Source organism: Alternaria conjuncta, assembly GCF_024043145.1.
Source record: "Alternaria conjuncta strain BMP 0040 chromosome Unknown scaffold_6, whole genome shotgun sequence".
Classification (NCBI taxonomy): Eukaryota; Fungi; Ascomycota; class Dothideomycetes; order Pleosporales; family Pleosporaceae; genus Alternaria; species Alternaria conjuncta.
The window spans coordinates 1,404,352-1,424,716 of record NW_026250095.1 but is presented as its reverse complement, the minus strand read 5'-3'; the positions used below and the strand labels follow the sequence as shown (position 1 = coordinate 1,424,716).

General features: G+C 53.5%; 8 protein-coding genes across 8 annotated transcripts; 4 read left to right on the top strand and 4 right to left on the bottom strand.

Moving 5' to 3' along the window:
- Positions 1 to 1,543: 1,543 nt before the first annotated feature.
- On the top strand, positions 1,544 to 3,115 carry J4E85_004882 (uncharacterized protein; the record flags this gene model as incomplete). The annotated part of the gene is made up of 2 exons (XM_051469133.1): positions 1,544 to 2,720; positions 2,769 to 3,115. 2 exons carry the CDS (start codon positions 1,544 to 1,546, stop codon positions 3,113 to 3,115), a joined length of 1,524 nt encoding a protein of 507 aa, XP_051327348.1.
- A 212-nt stretch (positions 3,116 to 3,327) lies between these two features.
- J4E85_004881 (uncharacterized protein) lies at positions 3,328 to 4,740 on the bottom strand (the record flags this gene model as incomplete). The annotated part of the gene is made up of 4 exons (XM_051469132.1): positions 3,328 to 3,968; positions 4,042 to 4,337; positions 4,474 to 4,572; positions 4,697 to 4,740. 4 exons carry the CDS (start codon positions 4,738 to 4,740, stop codon positions 3,328 to 3,330), a joined length of 1,080 nt encoding a protein of 359 aa, XP_051327347.1.
- Positions 4,741 to 5,852: 1,112 nt separating this feature from the next.
- J4E85_004880 (uncharacterized protein) lies at positions 5,853 to 7,706 on the top strand (the record flags this gene model as incomplete). Its single annotated transcript, XM_051469131.1, has 5 exons — positions 5,853 to 6,078; positions 6,143 to 6,342; positions 6,438 to 6,906; positions 6,967 to 7,193; positions 7,263 to 7,706. 5 exons carry the CDS (start codon positions 5,853 to 5,855, stop codon positions 7,704 to 7,706), a joined length of 1,566 nt encoding a protein of 521 aa, XP_051327346.1.
- Positions 7,707 to 8,078: 372 nt separating this feature from the next.
- On the top strand, positions 8,079 to 9,668 carry J4E85_004879 (uncharacterized protein; the record flags this gene model as incomplete). The annotated part of the gene is made up of 1 exon (XM_051469130.1): positions 8,079 to 9,668. One exon carries the CDS (start codon positions 8,079 to 8,081, stop codon positions 9,666 to 9,668), a length of 1,590 nt encoding a protein of 529 aa, XP_051327345.1.
- Positions 9,669 to 10,002: 334 nt separating this feature from the next.
- Positions 10,003 to 12,365, bottom strand: J4E85_004878 (uncharacterized protein; the record flags this gene model as incomplete). The annotated part of the gene is made up of 3 exons (XM_051469129.1): positions 10,003 to 10,216; positions 10,281 to 12,277; positions 12,330 to 12,365. 3 exons carry the CDS (start codon positions 12,363 to 12,365, stop codon positions 10,003 to 10,005), a joined length of 2,247 nt encoding a protein of 748 aa, XP_051327344.1.
- Positions 12,366 to 12,974: 609 nt separating this feature from the next.
- J4E85_004877 (uncharacterized protein) lies at positions 12,975 to 13,667 on the bottom strand (the record flags this gene model as incomplete). Its single annotated transcript, XM_051469128.1, has 1 exon — positions 12,975 to 13,667. One exon carries the CDS (start codon positions 13,665 to 13,667, stop codon positions 12,975 to 12,977), a length of 693 nt encoding a protein of 230 aa, XP_051327343.1.
- Positions 13,668 to 14,369: 702 nt separating this feature from the next.
- On the bottom strand, positions 14,370 to 15,993 carry J4E85_004876 (uncharacterized protein; the record flags this gene model as incomplete). The annotated part of the gene is made up of 7 exons (XM_051469127.1): positions 14,370 to 14,663; positions 14,710 to 15,455; positions 15,530 to 15,677; positions 15,733 to 15,747; positions 15,799 to 15,819; positions 15,878 to 15,888; positions 15,969 to 15,993. 7 exons carry the CDS (start codon positions 15,991 to 15,993, stop codon positions 14,370 to 14,372), a joined length of 1,260 nt encoding a protein of 419 aa, XP_051327342.1.
- Positions 15,994 to 16,412: 419 nt separating this feature from the next.
- J4E85_004875 (uncharacterized protein) lies at positions 16,413 to 20,278 on the top strand (the record flags this gene model as incomplete). The annotated part of the gene is made up of 6 exons (XM_051469126.1): positions 16,413 to 16,702; positions 16,755 to 17,188; positions 17,241 to 18,484; positions 18,893 to 19,046; positions 19,102 to 20,070; positions 20,127 to 20,278. 6 exons carry the CDS (start codon positions 16,413 to 16,415, stop codon positions 20,276 to 20,278), a joined length of 3,243 nt encoding a protein of 1,080 aa, XP_051327341.1.
- Positions 20,279 to 20,365: the final 87 nt, after the last annotated feature.

Genomic DNA, 20,365 nt, shown 5'->3' with positions numbered 1-20,365 from the left:
GTACGGCGGAGATATGTGTAGTGTTGGTACTGTGAAGCGCGACACAGTGATTGATTGCGTGACGGGCTTTATCGTTTCGGTGTACTGAAGCACCGCGGGGTAATCTGTCGGGGCTGCAAAAGAACAAACACGTTAGCCCACTGTAGGCGCCAAAGGTAAAGGTGGGTAGTCCGATTGCGCACGGTGTGCGGCCGGAGGCTTCAGTGAGCCCAAAGCAGATAATTCGCGCAGACAAGAAATGGATTGACTTACTTCAAAGTTATTGTAGGCGATTAAGATGGTGGAGAAAAGATGGAGGAATGAAGTGATATACTGCTTATATAGTGGGGGTGGGGAGGAGTGCGGTCGGTAGACGTGGTCAACGAAAGCACGTGATTGCGAGTCCTCCGGGCTACCTATATGTAAGAGAGAGGGACGGTGGTGAGAATGCAGCTTTAAGATATGATATCTGATATCTAAGACATGAATGAGGTGTAGGTCCCCGTTACTAATGGAAGTGCTCTCCTTGAATGCTCGGATTTGGTCAGCTTGAGAGTAATCAGGAGGCAAACCAAAATATGTGAATAACCGCGACAACATCGATGAAGTTTACCCAATATCGCTCATTAACGGTGCGTGACTAACGTTGTCGCTTGATTTGGGAGCTGTGCTATATGCTGGGGTGACCGGTCTCCTGATACTCAGAAATTCGACAAGCAGGCGAAACCACGTATCGATCGGAAACAAGCGTATCTTCCGAGGGAACCTCGAAGCCAGGAATGATCGGCGCGTGAACGATATGCCATTGTACTGCAGTTCTTAAACACCTATTGGATCTGGCTAATCGGTGGACCGAAAGTAGGTCAGAGGTGAACTTATCTACAGCATCAACCTGAATGAAAGCTAAGGCGGAAGAATTGCCACTACATAGTAGCGGAAAGTCACGAGCCGAATGTAGTTCCAACGGAGATTGATGGTGTGATCGCGGTTGCTGTTCCATAATCGAAACAGCTACAACAGACACTAATCTAGCGATTATGAGTATTCGACGTCTTCCAAATCCACGTAGTTCTTTCCGAGTGCAATGCTTAGGCATGCATGGCGATTGTTTGCAGTGGCGGATCCGTCGAAGGCTAATCTCGCAGAGGATATCGGGATATCAGCGACCGAAGCTGTGAAGAGGGTTGCCGAGAGTTTGCATTCAAATCCTACCAGGAATTGGCGTGTTCCAGAATCTTTCCAACTTCGTGCTGTCGGGGCGAGGTTTGACGCGTCACGGTGTGAGAAGTCAGGAGTCGCGCTAGTGGCCCCTCGTGGCGTGGCGCGAGCTCTAGATCGACACCCCTGCCCATGACGTAGCACGTGTAAACGCGGGACATCAAATCAGGGCTTCTACAGCGCCGACGACGACATAGCGAGCACCGCCGAGCCTGAAGATCGCCCCCAAGCGTTCCACGTCAAATCTAGAGTGCGACATATATCCTACAAACGCCCAATCTCCTAACGCGTCTCTCACCACATCCGTACCTGCCACCAACACCCAAGGCAGACGCGCATATCCAACATGGCATCCTATCTGGAGAAAGTGCGCCGCCAGTCAAAGCAGCTGTTCCCTCAGTCAAAACAGAAACCCGGCGCCCCTCCCATCGAAGACCCTCCCAAAGTCTCGGAATCCGCCGTACCGAAAGTCGAGGATGCTGCCGTCCCAAAGATCGAAGGACCCGCTGCTGGCCCTAGCGGCCCCGTCCCCTCTCCACCAGCACCAACTGTCGCCAACGCCAGCGAAGAAGTAGGGAGCGAGCCTGTCCTTGATGCCGAAGACCAGCAATTCCTTGAGCGACTTGCCGCCATCGCCGCGGAGCCCGAAGGCACGCCCCCGCCTCTCCCTCAGCGTACCGAAATAGTCGACGACAATGGCGAGAAGAAGGTCGGCAGGGATGCGCAAACAGCCCTCATGGACAATGCAGACAAAGTGCCGCTCCCCATGAGTCCACCCGAGACCACTGCTGACGCTAGCGACAAGGGCAAAGGGAAGGCCGCTGAGGGTGGACTGGGTAGGAAGAAGAGTGTCATGTCCTACTTCCAGCTGCCCAAGTTCGCCAAGAAGGACGGGGAGAAGGCCTCCAAAGACAAGAAGATCGTAGTCACGGAGAAGGACAGGACCCAATTTGCAGACGACCTGCTCGCTGCCGCCGAATCCGCCAAGGCTGCCGAGCTCACCGATGCGCAGAAGGAGGACAAAGAGTTGACGGATATTTTAGATCAACTCAACCTTTCAGCTGTCAACAACCGCGTCTTCAGCTTCAGTAAAGAGTCGGAGGAGCTTCTCAACAAGTTCACGCAGGTTCTAAAAGATCTCATAAACGGGGTACCGACAGCCTACAACGACCTCGAGAAGTTGTTTACAGATTACGACAACCAACTCAAGAAGATGTACGGCAACCTACCGCCTTTCCTGCAGAACCTGGTCAAGAGTTTGCCTGCCAAGCTCACAGCCACTCTCGGCCCAGAGCTCATGGCTGCATCGTCCGAGAAGCCAGGGTTCGATGCACAGGCTTCCAGCAAGCCCAAGGGCAAGAGGTCTATGCTTCCTCAAGTGCCCAAAGTACCGAGTCTGAAGTCGCTGGTGTCCGCTCAAGGTGCTGTTGCGACGGCGCTGAGGAGCATCGTGAACTTCTTGAAGTTCAGGTTCCCTGCTCTGGCAACTGGGACCAATGTCATCATGAGTTTGGCAGTATTCGGTCCGTATAATGTTCATATCGCATCGCAACTAAACTGACCCTGTGTAGTACTGCTATTCGTATTTTGGTACTGCCACAAGCGGGGTCGCGAAACCCGTCTCGAGAAGGAGCGCCTCGCTGCCGAAGATGGTCAAGCTGGACGTATTAGCAGCGCCTCTTCCATCAACGAGGAGACCGACTCTATCTTCGGTGATCAGTCAAAGGCGAAGACAAGGGACAGCGGGAAGATCACGCCTGCTTCTCCACCTCAAGAGCCACTCATCATCAAAGACAACAAAGAGAAAGAGGAAGAGCAGTCAGCGTCGGTAGCTGATCTCCCGAGTGTGTCGCATCTTCCCGACCCAAAATCGGGAGAGGTACCCCGCACAGCCACTCCACCTCTTGATCGCAAGTAGGCTCCGTGAAGGAACGGAGATGAAGCTGAGGTATTTGGTTCAGATTGATATTCCCTATGCGTATACCCTGGCTTTAAGTAATATTTTAATCAACGACGCATCATGACGCTATCACTTCGATTTGCCATCCTACGCTCCTGCACTCTATCCCGGTATCTTACCGACGCGTAAGAGAATTAATCATATAAGCGCTGTCATCACCACTCTCTCTCTCAAGGTTTCCTCGCATGAATTACCACGACTTCAAAGTACGCATGCACCTTCCTCTCCTTCACCCCGGACCTGAACTTAGCAAAGAAAATTTGGGCCTCGTCGACCGTCCAGCCCATAACCTTCGTCAGCAGATACAGCCCCCAGCCCTCCGCTCCTTGTGTGATGTGCAACAAATTCCACCTACCCAACTCTTTCATATGTGGATCAGCCGGCCACCCATTGACAGGCACCTTGTACACTCGCTCTTCAACATCCTTGAAACCCGCGTTACGAATATACGTCGACAAATTCCAAACCTCGTAGAACGACTTACCGAAACGCTCGGACGCTTCATGGAAGAGATCACTCCACTGAGACAAAACGTGTTCTTTGGTCAACGTGCCATCGTCGGATTTGAACTGGATGCTCATTTCCATTTCGTGGAGGTAGCCGCCTGGCTCGAGGTTATTGTAGACTTGCGTGTAAAGTGCTGGCCAGTCGCCGATAGAGCCGTATAAGGAGCGGATGTTGATGAAATCGAAGGGCTGGTTGTATGTCCATGGGAGGGTCACGTCGTCGATTTCGAATTTGCAATTGGGAGGTGTGAATTGCGGTTGGATGGGGGAGAGGTCTACGCCGAGGATTTCGGCGCCGGGGTACTCTGTATGTTCGGTTAGTCATATTATGCATAAGAGAGAGAGGTTGTCGAAGTGGTTCCAGACGAAGAGACATACCATCGGCCATGTCCATACACCATATCCCTGTTCCGCATCCGAGATCTAATACCCTCCTTGGCTCTTTGATCGGCGCCAGATGCAGCTTCTGGTTCAGCATGATCAGAAACATGTGGTGCGCGATGTCGAGTTGATCGTTCTGGATTTCATCGTTGGGACCCCAGTAATCATTCTCGCCCTCACGGTACTTGTGGTAACGGCGGCCGTTTTCGAAACGACCTTTATGTATGGTTGACGCAATGGACGTTGTGTCGCTTGCAGCGTCATCGTCGCCTAGAGCCGAGTCGGCGTCTGTACTATCCTACTGATGTTAGAAGTTTCTTGAGAAATACTGGGTTGCGACGTTTGTTCCGCGGCGCATCATGTCTGAATGATCAAACTTTGTGAAGGAAACTTTGGAATGCTTACTACTAACACAAGTGGATTGACCACTTCTGCTGTTGGTGCAGGACCTTCCACTGTTTCTGAGGGAAGCCCTGTTGAGATTGCTTGACGAGTAGACGCTTCCGCTGGATCTGGTGAGGTGGTCGCCTCTTCTGGTGCGTCAGATGATGCAGTAAGGTCTTTCAGTGAAGATGCTGCCCCAGCATTTTTTGGCGCAACGTTCGTGGGGCCATCTCTAGATATTATATTATCAAATGATGCTGTTGCTGACTCGCCCTCAATTGCCTTCTCTTTTCCTTTTCCAAGAGTTGCCATCGTAGAGATTCTGTTTCACTCTGTAAGCTGAACAACTTGGCTAATGGCAAACTGGCCGCCACAAGTTTTGTATGTCTCAAATGTTCTTCGAGCGACTGTTAGCGCGGCTATCGAAGCCAGTGACAATAGCCGCGACTGTGCCTCAATCGTACAGCAACGGCACGGAAAGAAATGGGGCAAGTAGATAAGCGAGTATACAAAAACCACTATGACGTCGTTTGATGGGTCTCGAATGACTTCAGATGCGGAAAAGGTACGGAAAAATTCAAAGATAGACCCTCCCAGAAGGGAGAGATGATTAATAACGGTAGGTGCCGTTACGAAGACCCTGCCCAGACGGTAACATGATCAAGGCTGCGCCTCTCCACAGGGCTAGAACAAACTGGCGCTGAGGTCCGAAGTGCTTCACACCTACGTGCATACAAGGGCAAAAACGTGGTTGTGGACCGAGATCGCGGGAGCTTCCTGCAGGCTCGACACGACGCATCGTAGCCTGTTTTCGACCGGAGTGTTCTCCACCGAATGATTCGCTGGAGTAAGTTTCGCGATCGGACGGGATTTGATTGCGAAAACATCAAGAGTCGATTACTACTTCGTGTAAGATGATGAGACTTGAGTTACTTGACGCTGCATTGCTGCTGTACTGACTTGCCCTATCAGCTTGTTGCGTGCCTCAATCGCTCAGCTGGGGAACCTTGACAATCAACGACACGACGCTAGCGCAAGCAGTCTTGACGTGCCGCGGCGCTTGCAAACCACTCCGGTTCCCGCTATCCTCTGTGAGGGATTGGACTTGGTTCCAGATGTCGCCATGACTTCCGTCAAACGTTGCTCGTTGGTGGGGCACACGCACTGTAGGTTCTGACAACACATGGCTTGGTCACCATGCAGCTGCGAGCTCCGCGTCTTCTCCAATCCTCCAAATTGGTGCTTGACCGATCAGGGCCAGTAACAATGGTTCAATAGGAGCTTGCAGCAACGCTCTCCGCTAGTTTCTGTAGCGCACAACGGCGCCCGCGCTTTCACGAAGGGTTGCCCCACTGATGGGAAGAACTCCCATTCATCATTTGCAACTTCAAATCCTTGCGCTCTGACATCACTCCAGGCAAGCCATGGAGTCTGTTCCGCCCGAGTCATTGCTTGACAGCGTCTCACAGCGCCTGTACGCCATCGCATTCGTCGCTGTGGCGTTCTTCGCTATCGGCCGCATACGACAGTACTTGCGTCTGAGACATTTCGCCGGGCCCAGGACGACGGGATTCTCTTGGCTGTGGCATTCCAGAGCTGTTATCGGTGGCCAATCTCCTAGGTACTACGGCGAGGTTTGCGAGAAGTACGGTACGTGTCAGGAAGGCAAAAGTGCTACGCGATCTGGTGGCCTTATACTGATACTCCTCATAAGGGCCGATTGCTAGGATCGCACCGAACCACCTCATAACATCAGACCCAGAATATTGGGCACGGATCAATGCAGTGCGCTCACCGTATAAGCGATCATCATGGTACTACCATAGTGCTCGGTTTGAGACGGGGAAAGACAATGTCTTTACAGATTGCGACAACGATAGCCATGATGCCAGACGGAAGAAGATGACAGCCGGGGTACGTGGATACACAATCTGGATGACGAGGTTGCGCACTTCTAGTGGAAATTTGAGCAGCTGCGTGACCGATCCGCACTTACTAACGTATTGCAGTACTCTGGTAAAGAGAACCCGACATTAGAGCCTTCAATAGACCTCCATGTAAAAGAACTTGTGACTTTGGTGCGCAAGTATGCGGCCTCGAAAGCGTCGACGAAACCATCCCAGGCCATGGATCTAGCTCAGAAGATACCCTTCTTTACATTGGACGTAATCAGCCATGTAGGTCTGGGAGAAGCATTCGGTGACTTGAATGCCGACAAAGACCTCAAAGACTACCTGAAATCGAGCGAAGAGGGTCTCAAGATTGGAAACACGGCTTTCGCAATGGGCATAGCCTGGCTCAGAGATACGCCCATCATCGGCCCCGCCATCAGTCCATCGGAGAAGGATGCCACTGGGTTCGGTAACATGATGGCTCAAGCACGAAAGATAGTCGACTCCAGGATGTTGAAGTCAACTGAAGACAAGTCCGATATGTTTGCATCATTCGTCCGCCATGGTCTCTCGGGAAACGATCTTTGTAAGTGACACGAGTGTTGTAATCCACGATGCTGGGCGTCGACTGACCCAGCATGCTTAGTCCAAGAAGTCTTCGAGCAGATTCTCGCTGGATCTGACACTACGGCTGCTGCCATTCGAACTATTTTGCTTTATATCATGAGCCATCCGCGCGTGTATGCAAAGCTGCAATCCGAGATAGATGAAGCCACCAGAAGCGGCACGGCTCCCACATCTCCTGGTATAATCTCAGATGCAGAAGTGCGCCGCCTCCCATATTTAGGCGCTGTCGTCCGTGAAGGAATGCGAGTAAGTCTTGTCCTTTCTGGACAGAACATGGATCTTTGAGCCAGTATGCGCTAACCGTACACCCTGCAGATACATCCACCAGTCGCCAACATCTTTTCAAGAGTCACTCCGGATGAAGGAGATGTCGTAACCATCGATAACAAGGAGTATCACATCCCTGGGGGCACCTTGGTCGGCTACTCAGCCTGGACGATGCACCGCAACAACCGCGCTCTATACGGCGAAGATTGTGGTACCTTCCGTCCTGAACGCTGGCTGATTGATACAAGCGACGAGGAGGCGAAAGACCGTCTAAGCAGAATGACGAAAACCAACGATATGATATTTGGGTACGGTCGATGGCTTTGCCTGGGACGCAACATCGCGTTGATTGAGATACACAAGTGCATCTTTGAGTTGTTGAGGCACTTTGATCTGTCCTTGACCAACCCACTGGAACCATGGAAGACGTTCAACTCGCTTGGGCTATGGGAGATCAAGGACATGTGGGTGGATGTCACCTTAAGAGAGTAAGGCTACTGCGGTCTCCGCTGAGTATATTAAATGGACAATGGGCGCATCCGTCGCACGCCTCGTCTGGTGTAGTCAAAATGATAGTAGAATGATGTTCTGACGCGTTTTGCTTTGCTTGGTTGTGAGGGCAACATTGATGCTCGAGTTCCGAACAGCCAATCGGCTGAAGCGCAGAGAGCGACGTACCAGCGACGAATATGTCTGAGCCTGGGACCTCTCCACCAAATATGGCAGCATTGACCAAAGTCGCATAGCTCATATTCTGGAGATAATCGCCATGTGCGCAGACCTGACGGATCTCTCCAACAGCGACAAACGGCCGTGGCTGAAGTAATCCGGAACATGGCGAGAGCGCTCCATATCAAACCAACCATGGCAGCCACCTTCGCCCGCCATCACAACTTCGACCAAGTCCCCACGTACAATCACGGTAACGCCATCGCGAACCAACAGCCACCTTACGATGCCTATGCCGCGTCGCACCATCATGTCGCAGTCCGCAACGGCAACATGGCAGCCTATTGCGAGCCTACCACCGCCAGCGCCCAACATGCTGCCAGTATGAACGACCACGGGCATCAGCACGATAACAGTTACTCCCCAGACGACACGTCTGGAAAGCGCGAGAGCTTCCAGCATGGCTTAGCCGGCCAACATCACGACTATAGGATCCATAGCCCTACGTCCGAGGCATCCTACATCGGCATCCAGCACAACTCCGCACAAGCACCCCTAGAGAATGACGCGTCCGACCGTCAGTTCGCCATGCTCCCGCCTTCCAACTCGATACACCCTTCATGGCAATCCCTCCACGATTACGCGCAGTCGCACGCCGCGGAAAACGGGTATGCGCTATCTATCAATACGACGGCTAAGAACCGGTCGCGCATCAAACTCGCCTGCGTGTGCTATGGCCAGCCGAAGAACACCCACAAACTTACGGCCGAGACGAGGGTCAGGAAGAATAGGGTCAGCTACAAGACAGGATGCAAGATGTGGATCGAGGGCAAGAAACAGGACGACGGCACGTGGCTATTGCGCGTCGGCGAACCACAACACAATCACCCCGGGCGCGAGAGTGCTGGATGGGCTGTACAACGGAAGAGGACGTGGGGTGTAGTAGGAGGGCGCATCGGGGTCGGCGGCGTGACAGCGAAGGAGGAACTCGCTAAGTCGAGCCTGACGCAAAATCAGGATACCCTCGAAGACGTGGACGCGGAAGCCGACGGCGACGAAGACATACCCAGCGCATCTACCCAGGCACCGAAGAAGCCACAACACAGCCTCGAGCGTGGAGGTCTCGTGTGGAGAATCGTTGAACAAGAGATGCTACGAAAGGGTGAACCGAACCAGGGCCGCGACCGAGGGGTTGGAAGAACAGTCGAAGTGCTACAAGCAAGACTACCGGGTATACACATCTTCAAGCGCGACGTATACAACATACGAGCGCAGATCAAGAGAGCTCGGAAAGCAGCAGGCCAACAAGTTGGCGACGGTCTCAATAGCTCAGACGACGAGGCTGAGGGTGAAGCCGAAGCCGATATCCACGATACCGCACAACTCAACGCTGAAACCAGCACAAACCATCCGACCCAACGACCCGCTCCCCACTCACAAAACACATACCACCAGCCTACTTCTCACACCCTCAAACCGCCCGCGCCCTTCCCACTCGTCCGAAAAGATTCGCGCATCGATCCTCTGTTGGACAGTCGCGGCCCACCACAACCGAATCCTCCCGAGGCCGTCGATATAGAAGTCGACCAGTTGAGGCGGGAGAATGCAGAGTTGAGACGCATGTTGACCGAGCGGACGAAGCAGGTCAAGGAGAAGACTACGGAGTTGGCGGAAAGGGCGAAGGAGATCAAGGATAAGACTACGGAGATGGCGGCGCTGAAGAGCCAGGTTGAGCTGTTGAGTAATATGATGATGACGAGTGGGAGGGGGTTGATTGGGGGGTAGTGGATATATAATCTGGTGAAATGGAGTGATGCGTGTTAGGGTAATGGGAAGGGAGGGTCATACCCATCTGTTGTATGAAGAAGAGATGTGAAGATATGCAAAGATAATCAAATTTACATATACAATCGTAAACAACGAACAATCGAACAAGCTAAGCAAAAAAGCCAAGAGGTATCTCAGAAAGGTATCCGTAAAAACAACCCTGCCAAAAGGTCCCTTAGCAAACTCCCATCAACAGCATCAGCGTGGTATCCAGCACCAGAAACTCCATCATAAGCTCATAGCCAACTCGTTAACCCGTCGCTCATATCAAACAAGTTTTCAGTGACGTGTTTCACGCCTCCTCGACCATGTCTTCGTCCTCACCCTCGGCGAGCATGTCTTGTTCTTCACAGCTACGCTCCACTTCATCAGCGATGAATTGTTCGTACTCCTCCAAACTCTTCTGTACGTGGAGTTTGAAGCGCACGATGTCGTCGAGCATGCGCTCGATTTCCGTGTGGAGTTCTTCGCGGAGGGCGTTGGCGCGGAGTTGGAGTTGTTCGTACCTGAAGTAGACAATTAGCTTGCTGTCATAGAAAGTCGAATGAGGGGAAAGGGTCAAGGACTTACTCGATGTTGACGGCCATCTCTCGTTGTACCATGAGTTGTACGCTTTCTCCCAGACCGCTACGCATGCGGCCGAGTTCTTTCTCCATGCGCTCAATCTGTGCGTCAGATTGGCTCTTTTGCGTGTTTGTTATTTCGCGGAGCTTTTCTAGCTCTTCTTCTGCTTGGGCTACGCGGTGGCCGAGAGCTTCGACTTCGGCTTGCTTGTCGTCCATGGCTTCTTTGATCTTGTCGAGGAGATCGTGGTTGTTCATGTCGGCTTCTAGGGCTTGGTTGCGCCGTTCGGCAATCTCTTTGCGGAGTGCGATTATGTTGGCTTTGACTGTGCCACGGAGGTCCAGGTTTAGTAGATGTGCTGGTGAGTACCCTGTGCCTGCGTCGTGCAGAAGACGGTCTGATGCGTCTTGTGAGGAGCCACCCATTTGTGACCCTGAGAAGTTGGGGCCATCTGTGATTGTGAGGACAAGCTCATAGTCTTGCCCCTTGGCGTTGACGGCCGTAGAAGGGATGACGCCGATCTGGTAGCCCAGGTTGTTGTAGCGCTCGATAGTTTGCTCGAGTTCGTCCAGTTTGCGAGACGCAGCGATTTCCTTCTCTGCAACTCGCTTCTTAGACTCTTCTAAACGAACTGTCGTTGCTTGAAGAGAAGTATCAAGGCGGTCCCTTTCATTTGCCATACGGTCAATATCCGCAATGGTCATGCCTCGACCGTCAATGATAGCTTGGAGCTCTTGCTGCTCCTTCTCTGAGGCCTCAAGTTCTGCCTCAATCTCTTCAATGGACTTCTCCAGGAATGAGCAGCGGTCACTGTACTTCTTGACCTTGGCATCCATTGAGTTGTTGTAGTTCTCAAACTTGACGCGATCTTCTTCGAGAATGCGGATCTGCTCCTCCAGCTTTTGGATCCGGGGGCCAGACTTTCCTAGTTCTTCGATCTGATCCTGCAGGTACTTGTGCTCGGCTTCAAGAAGGGCGACCTGCTCGTGATGTTGGGCATTTGCGGCGTCGAACTTGGCAGCCATTGTCCGGATGTGAGGCTCCATGTGCTTCTTCTGCGCCTCTTCATCGTCATCGTCGTCTTCTGCGGACAGCCAAGTGCTGTAGGCGTCTGACAAGAAGTCAAAGATGATGCGATCTCCAGAGACGTCGAAGCCAGCCTCAAAGCAAGCGTCGTCGTATGTACCGGCCTCGTAAGCCTGCATCAGGCGTGCCAATTGCATCATCCAGTGCAAAAGACCCAAGAATGTGTACCAGTTGTTTCCGCCAACAGCCGCGATCTGGGACTTCATGATCGACTTCTCAAAAGGGTAGCGCATCTGCTTCAGCAGTACTGGCACCTCCTGATCAATTGATTTCTGGAAGCGATAGCTGGGATCAATGCGGTTGTAGAGCCATTGGAACATGCAGTTGAAGTCCTTCTGCGTTGGCGAAGTCATGGCTTTTGCTGAGAGCACATGTTTCGACTCCATCTCAAAGTTGTTTTGGGTCAGGAATTCGAGCAGCTCCTGAGCCATATGCTGACGGGTGCTCGCATCTTTGAGTCGGCGCGGGTCCGTCGGGGGGACGGATGGCATAGGCGCCTGTTGGAAGAAGGATTGTTTTACACCAGATTGTCCAGTTACATGCGAGGCTCGCGATTTGAATACGCTGCTCCGTCGTTGTGCGCTCTGCTCAAAGTTCGGCCCTGAAGGGGGAGCGGGTGTCTGGAATATGGAGGCGCCAGGCGCAAAACTCTTGCGCGCACTGCTTGCGCCGAAGTTGCTAGTTGAATTGCGATGTACTGACTGGAAGCCTTGCGCAAGGTCTGTTCCAGAGGATGAGCGTGGGAAGAGCGGCTGGCTCGGGCGACCGGGCGCGAGGGACATTCTACTCCCACTCTTCGACCGGGCGTGGTTCGGAGGGAATTGGGGTTGGTTCATGTTGTTGATGGAGCTCGAGCGCTTCATGGCGGAAGCGGGCATGGGAATCGCAGAAGAGTTGTTGTTTACTGGTCCTAGAGTCTGCGCGCGTGGTTAGGAGATGCGACGAGAGGGGGTCGCACACTAGACTGACCTGACGGCGCACCGAGAACATACCCGGGTCGGCCATAGTATGTGTTGTGACAATTATGCAGCAATTGTCGGTCTGTTCGCGACGGCGCGGGTCAGCAAGGCGGGAGGCCGAGGGGGTTAGGGCTGGTGTTGATGCACCCGTACCCGCCTATGCAATGTTTGTTGTGATCAGGGTTTCGCGCTAGCCCACCGCAGCAACGCGCCTGGTCCGCGCCACGTGGGGTACGTATCTTGCATTGTTGACGTCTGAGTATCTCGAATACGAGGCAGGTGGAGGCGGTACTAAGGTAAGAGTGTTTATTTATAGCGACCGGCGGCGAGAGATGCCATGGCCAAAGACGCACCGTCGAAGGGAACGCTAGCAGGTAGTGATATGTAAAGCCAGAGTAAAGGAAGGCTGCCAACCCCGTCGTCCTCCCCAGTCGCCACAAGATCTCATCTCGGACGCACTCATACGTGCCACTTCATCGCTATACTGTATCGACTGGGGTATCGTTGTGCACATGCAAGCCAAAATAATGATGCCACAAATTTTCAAAACTCCAACCTGTGGCCCGTGAAAGGTATAAACAATAAGGACATTAAACTCGAAACCCGTTAGAAATGCATCATCAACATGCCCCCGTTGAAAGTGTGTTTTAGGCGTCTACCATCGTGTCGACTTGGGCGCATCTGCCTTTCCTATGTTCTTGAACATGTCGTCGGCGCCGAGACTCAGCGTGTCTTCGTTGACGCCGAAGGAGCTCAGGCCGGGCAGAGCTGGAGGCGGTGGGCCCTTGGGCTTGGGTGGTTGCGCAGCCTGTACGGCAGGTTGAGAGACGGTGCGGCCGTTCGAGTAGGTTGTGGAATCCACAGTGCCTTCTGGAACAGATCCGGAAATGAAGGTCTTCCTCTTGCCGAACCAGCTGCCGCTCTTCCTCCTGCTAAGACTGGGTGCTTGGCTGTTGATTGTAGCCGGCGAGCCCGGCCTCTGGTCCGACTTCAAGCTGTCGTTGGACGACAGCGTCCGAATGCCGAGGAACTTGCGGACGGATGCAGGCCGCTTGCTCGAAGGGCTCGTGGGGGACATGGCGCTGGTCGCATCGCTGGTGCGGCTCTGCTGGAGGTGGCCATCAGCCGAGTCCTCTGACGCTTTGCCTGGCGGCGGCGACTCTGTCTGCGGCGGGGAGCCAGGCGACTTTGGGGTGGGATGCGATGACAGTGGGCCCTTTCCAGGCGTGGGTGGGCGAGGTGACTCGGGCGGGCTGTCGAGCGGCGCGGGTATCGACGTGCCCTCGGTCAGAGAGAAGTTGATGGGCGAAAGCGTCAGTGGCTTGAAGGAGAACTTGTTGGAGCCCATTGCAGTGTCGTGGTGGGAGACTCGTGTGGTAAATTGCGGTGGGCGATCAATAAACCCAAGGTGCGGTGGAGTGGAGGCAATTGAAGGCTGGGAGCGACGCGGCAGCAGATGAGAGAGTCTCGCAGAAGCCGCAGGCGGGTGGAAGCTCAGGAGGTGCTTTCGTGAAGCGGAGTACGGGCCAGGGATTACACGACGGTTAGCAGGGATCAGCGCCCTGCACCACCCAGAGGCGCTGCGGATACGGCGCGCCAGCCTCGACCTTCCCCATGGACACGCCCTGCCTGCTACCCCAGGGACAAAAAGAATAAGACGTGAGCCAAACACGCGCGCGTCAGCAACCGTCGTGCAGCGCTGCATGAATTCGTGCCTGCAGCGCGTCACCTTCGAGCTTCTAGCGCGACAATTGTACCAGAGAATGCAGTGGGTCAGCCACCCGAGTCAGCGTCAAGGCATAATGCAGGAGAGCCGTGCCGGACGCGCATCGCATGTCGCCATCTGCCTCCGCATATCGATTTGATTGAGACCCTTTCTGTGATCTTCAACGGTTATCTAGGCCCATATTCCTCTCGCTGCGACATGCTTCAAACACGCACTGCAGCCGTGTACCCCTCCAAAGTTTATCCGCCACATGGACGACCCCTATGCCGTAGCTTCCGAAGCACCCTGATGTCATCGCTATGCACAACCTGATCCGGGCCACTCTTATCTTGTCTTTCGCTGATGCACCTCGTCCAATTCGGTAATCTCGTCGAGCAGTTGGCACGTCTCCTGCGGGTTCGCGATCCACGCCGTCGTACATGCCAACCGAGCCTTGAAGTCGTTCGCCCCAGCACTCAAGAACTGGTCGCCAACGTGCAATGTTTTGCTGCCCTCAATCCCGCCGAAGATCCGCTGACAGGCAAGGACACCCCAGGACTTATCGCCGATGTCGACGAATACGTCGTTTCCGCCGTTGAACGCGCAAAAGGGGAGACGCTGGCCGACCTCCGATATTTCCTAGCCGCGTCAGCATTGCAAGCATCGCACATGGTCTCAAACCTACGAGTATCTTCTGCACGATCAAAACAGTCTCTTCCAGTGTCTCTCGGCAGAACTTGTGCCCGTCCTTTGGTACGATACCCACCGCTCTTTCCTTCCGGACTACATTTGCCTCCATGCGGAAGTTTTTGACAGTGTCCCTCAGAGACACTTCCGCCAAGTCAAGCAGGTCCTTGATGTCCGACTCAGTCCACGAAAGCATCTCCTTGAGCAGCCATTCTTCTCGGGGAATCAGGCGTAGTAGAACTGGACTGTTCTCGTCGAACTTGAAACAGAAGTTACTTTCACCGCCCATGATGATCAGATTCTGTCGAGCCTCTAGGGGCAGATCGGATGCCTGAATGGCGTCTAAAAGCCCGTAAAGTCTGCCATAGTATGGCTTCGCCTCTGTGTACCCTGCAGCTGTGACAATGCCAATCTTTGATCCACGACGCATGAGCTGCAGGATCTTGGGAATGATCGGGTTGTCTTCTGTCAAGTCTTTGCCGTCGTCATACAATGTGACATCTCCGTCAAACGTCACGAGTTCGAGTGGACCGTTGCGGATGAGACTCATTACTTGGGCTGTGTTGAGAACTAGACGCACATCGTTGAAAGAAGGGGGAACGAAACGTCGGTGGCTGATGAAGCGCCGCTGATCTTGCCAGATGAAAGCGTCATGCAATGCTAAGGACGTGAAGAAGTTCGCTACTGTTGGAACGAGAAGCTTCAACTTTGATCTGTCGGGTTTGCCATCTTTCTGGTGTTGGACTAAGTTGCGTTAGCCCTGTGATTTCACCGTAGACTACCCGGACTCTCGCGGCTTCAATGGCTTCGTGACATACTGTGGTCGTTGATGATCTCTTCAACGTCGCGTAGGATCTCGGCATACCGCCGTTGAGCGATGTTGGCTTGGTGCTCGACTGACTCATCGCTGGGCTCGAATACTGCTGTTGGATGGGAGTGTAAGACGAAAGGAACGGCTAGGAGACCCTGAGGTAGTATAAGTATGTTGCTCGCATTGTCTTGCAAGCTGAAAGAGCATTACCTTGATCCACTCTATCTGTGTCGTGCATTAGCTAGGCATACTGGTCAGGCATCACAGGATACTCACGAGCTGGTCTCGTCTGTGGGTCTTTCGGGACACGTCAGTTATCTGAAGGTAGATGCTTGTCACTGTAACTTATACACACCTTGAGGGCATCTGCCACACGGGAAACCATCAAGTCAGCGGTCTTGTCTCTGAGTCGACCTTTGGGGATTGTAGCCGTGGTGGGGACTTACATTCTACGCGGTATCTGGTGGTCATCTTGCAAAGTCTCAATCGGTGAAGGAGGAATGAGGAGAAGTGAAGGACACTGTGACTGAGTTGTCACTGTAACCTAAGCTGTCTGTCCAAGCTTATCGGAGACGGCCGTTAGTGGCTGGAGAGGGAAGGGGCCATGCACATGTGACCCGGTGACATCCCCGCGCGACGGTACACTAACACCTGTAAGCTGCTTATTCCCCTCTACGAAGCTACAGCTACCTTGCTTTTGATCCACGATTGCGCGTGCAACGTGTGCCATTCGTGGGTTGCATGGGTGAAGCCGCAATCGATAAGCGGCGATCTGCAACGGCCGCTACTGGGGGACGGCTTTTATGCAAGGGCCCACCGTGTCGGACAAACCACAGGAACCCAGCCAGCTTTGCCCAAGCTACCCGGCCGCCTCCAGAGTCGCAGGCAAGATGGACTCATCGTTGAACAACGTGGCCCTGCGCCCATGGCCGGCCCCAAAGAAGGAGGAGCTGACGCAGGATGACCTGCTGTTCAAGATCGAGCAGCTAGCGAGCGAACGCGGGCATTTGCGCAACATCACCGAACAGTCGCTACAGGAGGACATTGACGCGGGCAAAGATGTACCAGACGACGCTGCAGAGGGGGCTGATAAGGAGAAGAAGGAGAAAGAAGCGCCTTCCCGGCAGGAGCAGCTAGAGAAGGTGTTCAAAGCCGGGCAGGAGATGTATAGTCATCTGGAGTACGTCTGAACGCGAACGCGTTGTATGGGGGTTCATACTGACCAAAGACAGATGGGCTAAATTTGCTGCTACCAACGCGCTCGACCTCGTCTCCCTCATCCTCTCCCAAGACCCAAACAAACGCGCCCTCAACTTCTTCAGTCCGACGTTTCGAGAGCAAGGCCTGAACCAGGGCATACCACTCGGCTCTTTCGGCATGAGCAAGGAGAACCACGAACATCGGACTCGTAAGCCGGACGAGGTACAACGGTTACAAGATCTCGCGTCGAAACAAGAGATAGCTGCCCAGGGAGCACGCATGGGGGCGCTCGACTCTTCGGTAGACGAGATATTGAAGGCCGCAAAACACTTGGAGAAGGAGATACGGCGAGAGACGAAGTACTGGCATGAGATAGTGTCCGTCTCCGACAAGGGGTGGCCCATCCAGCGACTGCGCCAGAATGTACGCCATTCGCCCTTTGCCGTGCGTTATGGACTCCCCGAAGGTAAAGACTGCTCATTCGTCGCGTCGCTTTCCTCGAGCTAACAATGTATCAGCAAGCGGTCATTTCAAAGCGCGTGGCTTTGCCCCTCTTCAGATGGACAAGGACGGCAGCATCATTCTGGATCCGAGTCTCGCGCTGAAACCGAAAACATTCCGCGTGCGAATCAGTGTCGACGGCAAGATGACAGGCACATCACAACTTCCTCTCGACGGCGAAAACGCGGCTCAGTCTCTGGAAAAGTCTATACAACTTGCCCGTGATTCATTATTAGAGGAAGAACTGTACTACGAAATGAGTCTCGAAACTCGGCAACTGCGCGCCTACGGTGTCGAATTTCGGGATTCTGTCATTCAGATAGACGTGCCTAGCATGGGCAATGCATCGCAAGATCGAAAGCTGCTCATCGATTGCATACCCCGGGACGATCCTATAGCGAGCAACCAAGGACATGAGTACGATTGGCTGGCTCGCAACATCGCCGAGGCGCTCCGACTGCTCCTAGCCCATGAGCATAGTATGCGTCTCTATAGGAGATCGCAGCTTCCACCTCCCTTGACAGGCCAAAAGCGGGATAAGCCTCCTCCACCTTTACTGCGCACGCTTCTTGCTGTATCAAATCACATTGCAGGTGTCGACTCGCTTTACGTATATCTTGGTCTCGTCGCCAAAACACTGGACAACACAGGCCTTGATGCGAGCCTGGATACCACGCGTGAGACGTCTTGGGCGATCCTTTCGGAAAGTTTGAAGACGACGCCGAAGAAGGGCATGTCCGCAACCGATCAGCTGCTTGAAATCTTCATGAAACCGTTCGATGGAAAAGCGACTTTGACCATACCCGCCCCAAATGGCACGCAGCCAGAGAGTCTGGTCGTCGTTACACGCACAATCATCGGTCAACCGACGTTTGGCACAGAGCACAAGTTGACCCTTCCATCCACTCTGAGTTCCGATCTTGGCTTGTTCCAGCAACACAAGTTTGCTACTGTCGAGGAGCTGAAGTCGTATCTGGATTGGGTTCTGTCCTTACATATCGCGCATAGACTTTTGAAGAGCGAGTATGGCTCGCGCGCGCAGACGAGAACTCAGAACCCACGGCTGTCGATTCGTCAAAGCAACGAAACCAAGAAAGGCACCAAGTCTACAAGGGACATCAGAGTCGACTTCGATGGCGGAGAGCTAAAGGTGACTGCGCTGGCGCTAGATGCGACGTCGGAAGCAGAAGACGGTGAGCAATCGCATACTTGGAGTGAGACAGGTGACAATGCTTCTCTGAAAGAAGTCATCAAAGAGTGGGTTGGTTAGACAACCATGGGAGAAACAGTAGTAAATGCAAATCCGTGAGATATCAGATCAGATCAGGCGGAACTGTTACCATCTGCAACGTGCATTACATAGCGCCAATGGCGTTGCATCACACCTGCACCCAGCAAAAGCGGGGTGAGCCGCCGACAAACTTGGCCACAAGCGGATAGCTTCCCTACGTGCAGCCTCAAATCCTCATCAGATCGACCCGAGGTCAATAGCTCCTCAATTTTATCCTGGTACCTGACATGTTCATGACGTTGAAGACTAAGAATGCCGAGCCGCAAACTGACGTCCAGGTACCTGTGAGGTAATGTTTACAGTTCGCGCTTGCTTGCTCGAAGCTATATAAACCGTCATGTCAGTGATCATGCCACTGTTCTTGATATCAGTCATTAGATTGTTGTCGCATCCAATATGCTGCCTCTCTCCGTGTTCACGTTGAGCTCACTGGTTCCTGCGCTATGCAGCGCACAGCGCATTCGATCTGATCCCGGTGTTGCCGGCCCACCTCTTGAAATCGTCCATCTCTACAACGATCAATGGCCTACCGGTACCAACACGCTGTACCAGACTCACGAATGCACAACGACTAACACCAATCCCAGGTATCACCGTCTCAAAAGGCGGTCGTAAATTCTCAAACTACCCAGCAGGTCTCGATCCCAACAACACCAACACAGGCACCAACAACAGACATGCCGTAGCAGAGCTCACCGCCAACGGCACCGAGACACCGTACCCAAGTGTCGAGATTAACAACCCGCCGAACGGAGCCATCAACCACACGACCACCCCACCAACAGGCGCAAACTACCAGAACTACCTCATCGGCGTCCAGAGCGTCGTCCTTGACCCCCAAGACCGGCTCTGGATCCTAGACACAGGCCGCGCATTAACCGAAGAAGGCACCCTCGTTCTGGCATCCACCGGCGGCCCCAAGCTCGTTGGCGTAGACGTTGAAACCGACACGGTGATTCAAACCATCGTCTTCCCTCCCACAGTCGCATACCCAGACTCATACCTCAACGACGTGCGCTTCGACTTGCGTCCTCACATCACCGATTCCGGAAAGGGCGTAGCGTACATCACCGACTCCTCATCCGAGGGCCGCAATGGCATCGTCATCGTAGACCTAGGCACAGGCGAGAGCTGGCGCCACCTCGACGGCGCACAAGAGTCGCGAGCAGAGCGGGGTTTCGTGCCGTACGTCTGGGGCGAACCAAAATACTACATCCCCGGTCCTGGTTTACCACTGACCACTGTTCCGCTGGGAAGCGATGGCATCGCCTTGTCCGCTGATGGAGAGCACTTGTACTTTGGCCCTGTTGGTGGTCGCACTCTATATAGTATTCCCACCGAGCGTCTGCGGGACCGCAGTCAGGCGTCTGAGCTACTGGCGCTGGGGGCTGTGAATAATCGGGGTGAGAGAGGTGTGAGCGATGGGTTTGAGACGGATACGAATGGGTTTATCTATGCGGGTAATATGGAACAGAATGAGATTGGGTTCCATAACCCGAAGAATGCGTCTATGACGCTGTTTGTGAGGGACCCGAGGATCAGCTGGGTGGATACTAGTAAGTCTTGCTTCCATTTTGCTGGTGATGTCTGATGAGAAACTGACGTGTTACAGTGTCCGTTGGAAGCGATGGCTATCTTTACTTCACCGACAACCAGCTTGCTTTCAGTTCGTCCTTCTATCCTGGCACAGACAACAGAGAGAGACCGTTCGTGCTGTTCAGAGCACCTTTGCCTAACAACGGATCAAGGGTGTTCTTGCAGTAAAGTCTCGGTGGACAGTGCTATAGTCTCCCGACTCGACAACTGGACGTATGTACATATATCTTAGAGCGTACGAAGCTTTGAACATTA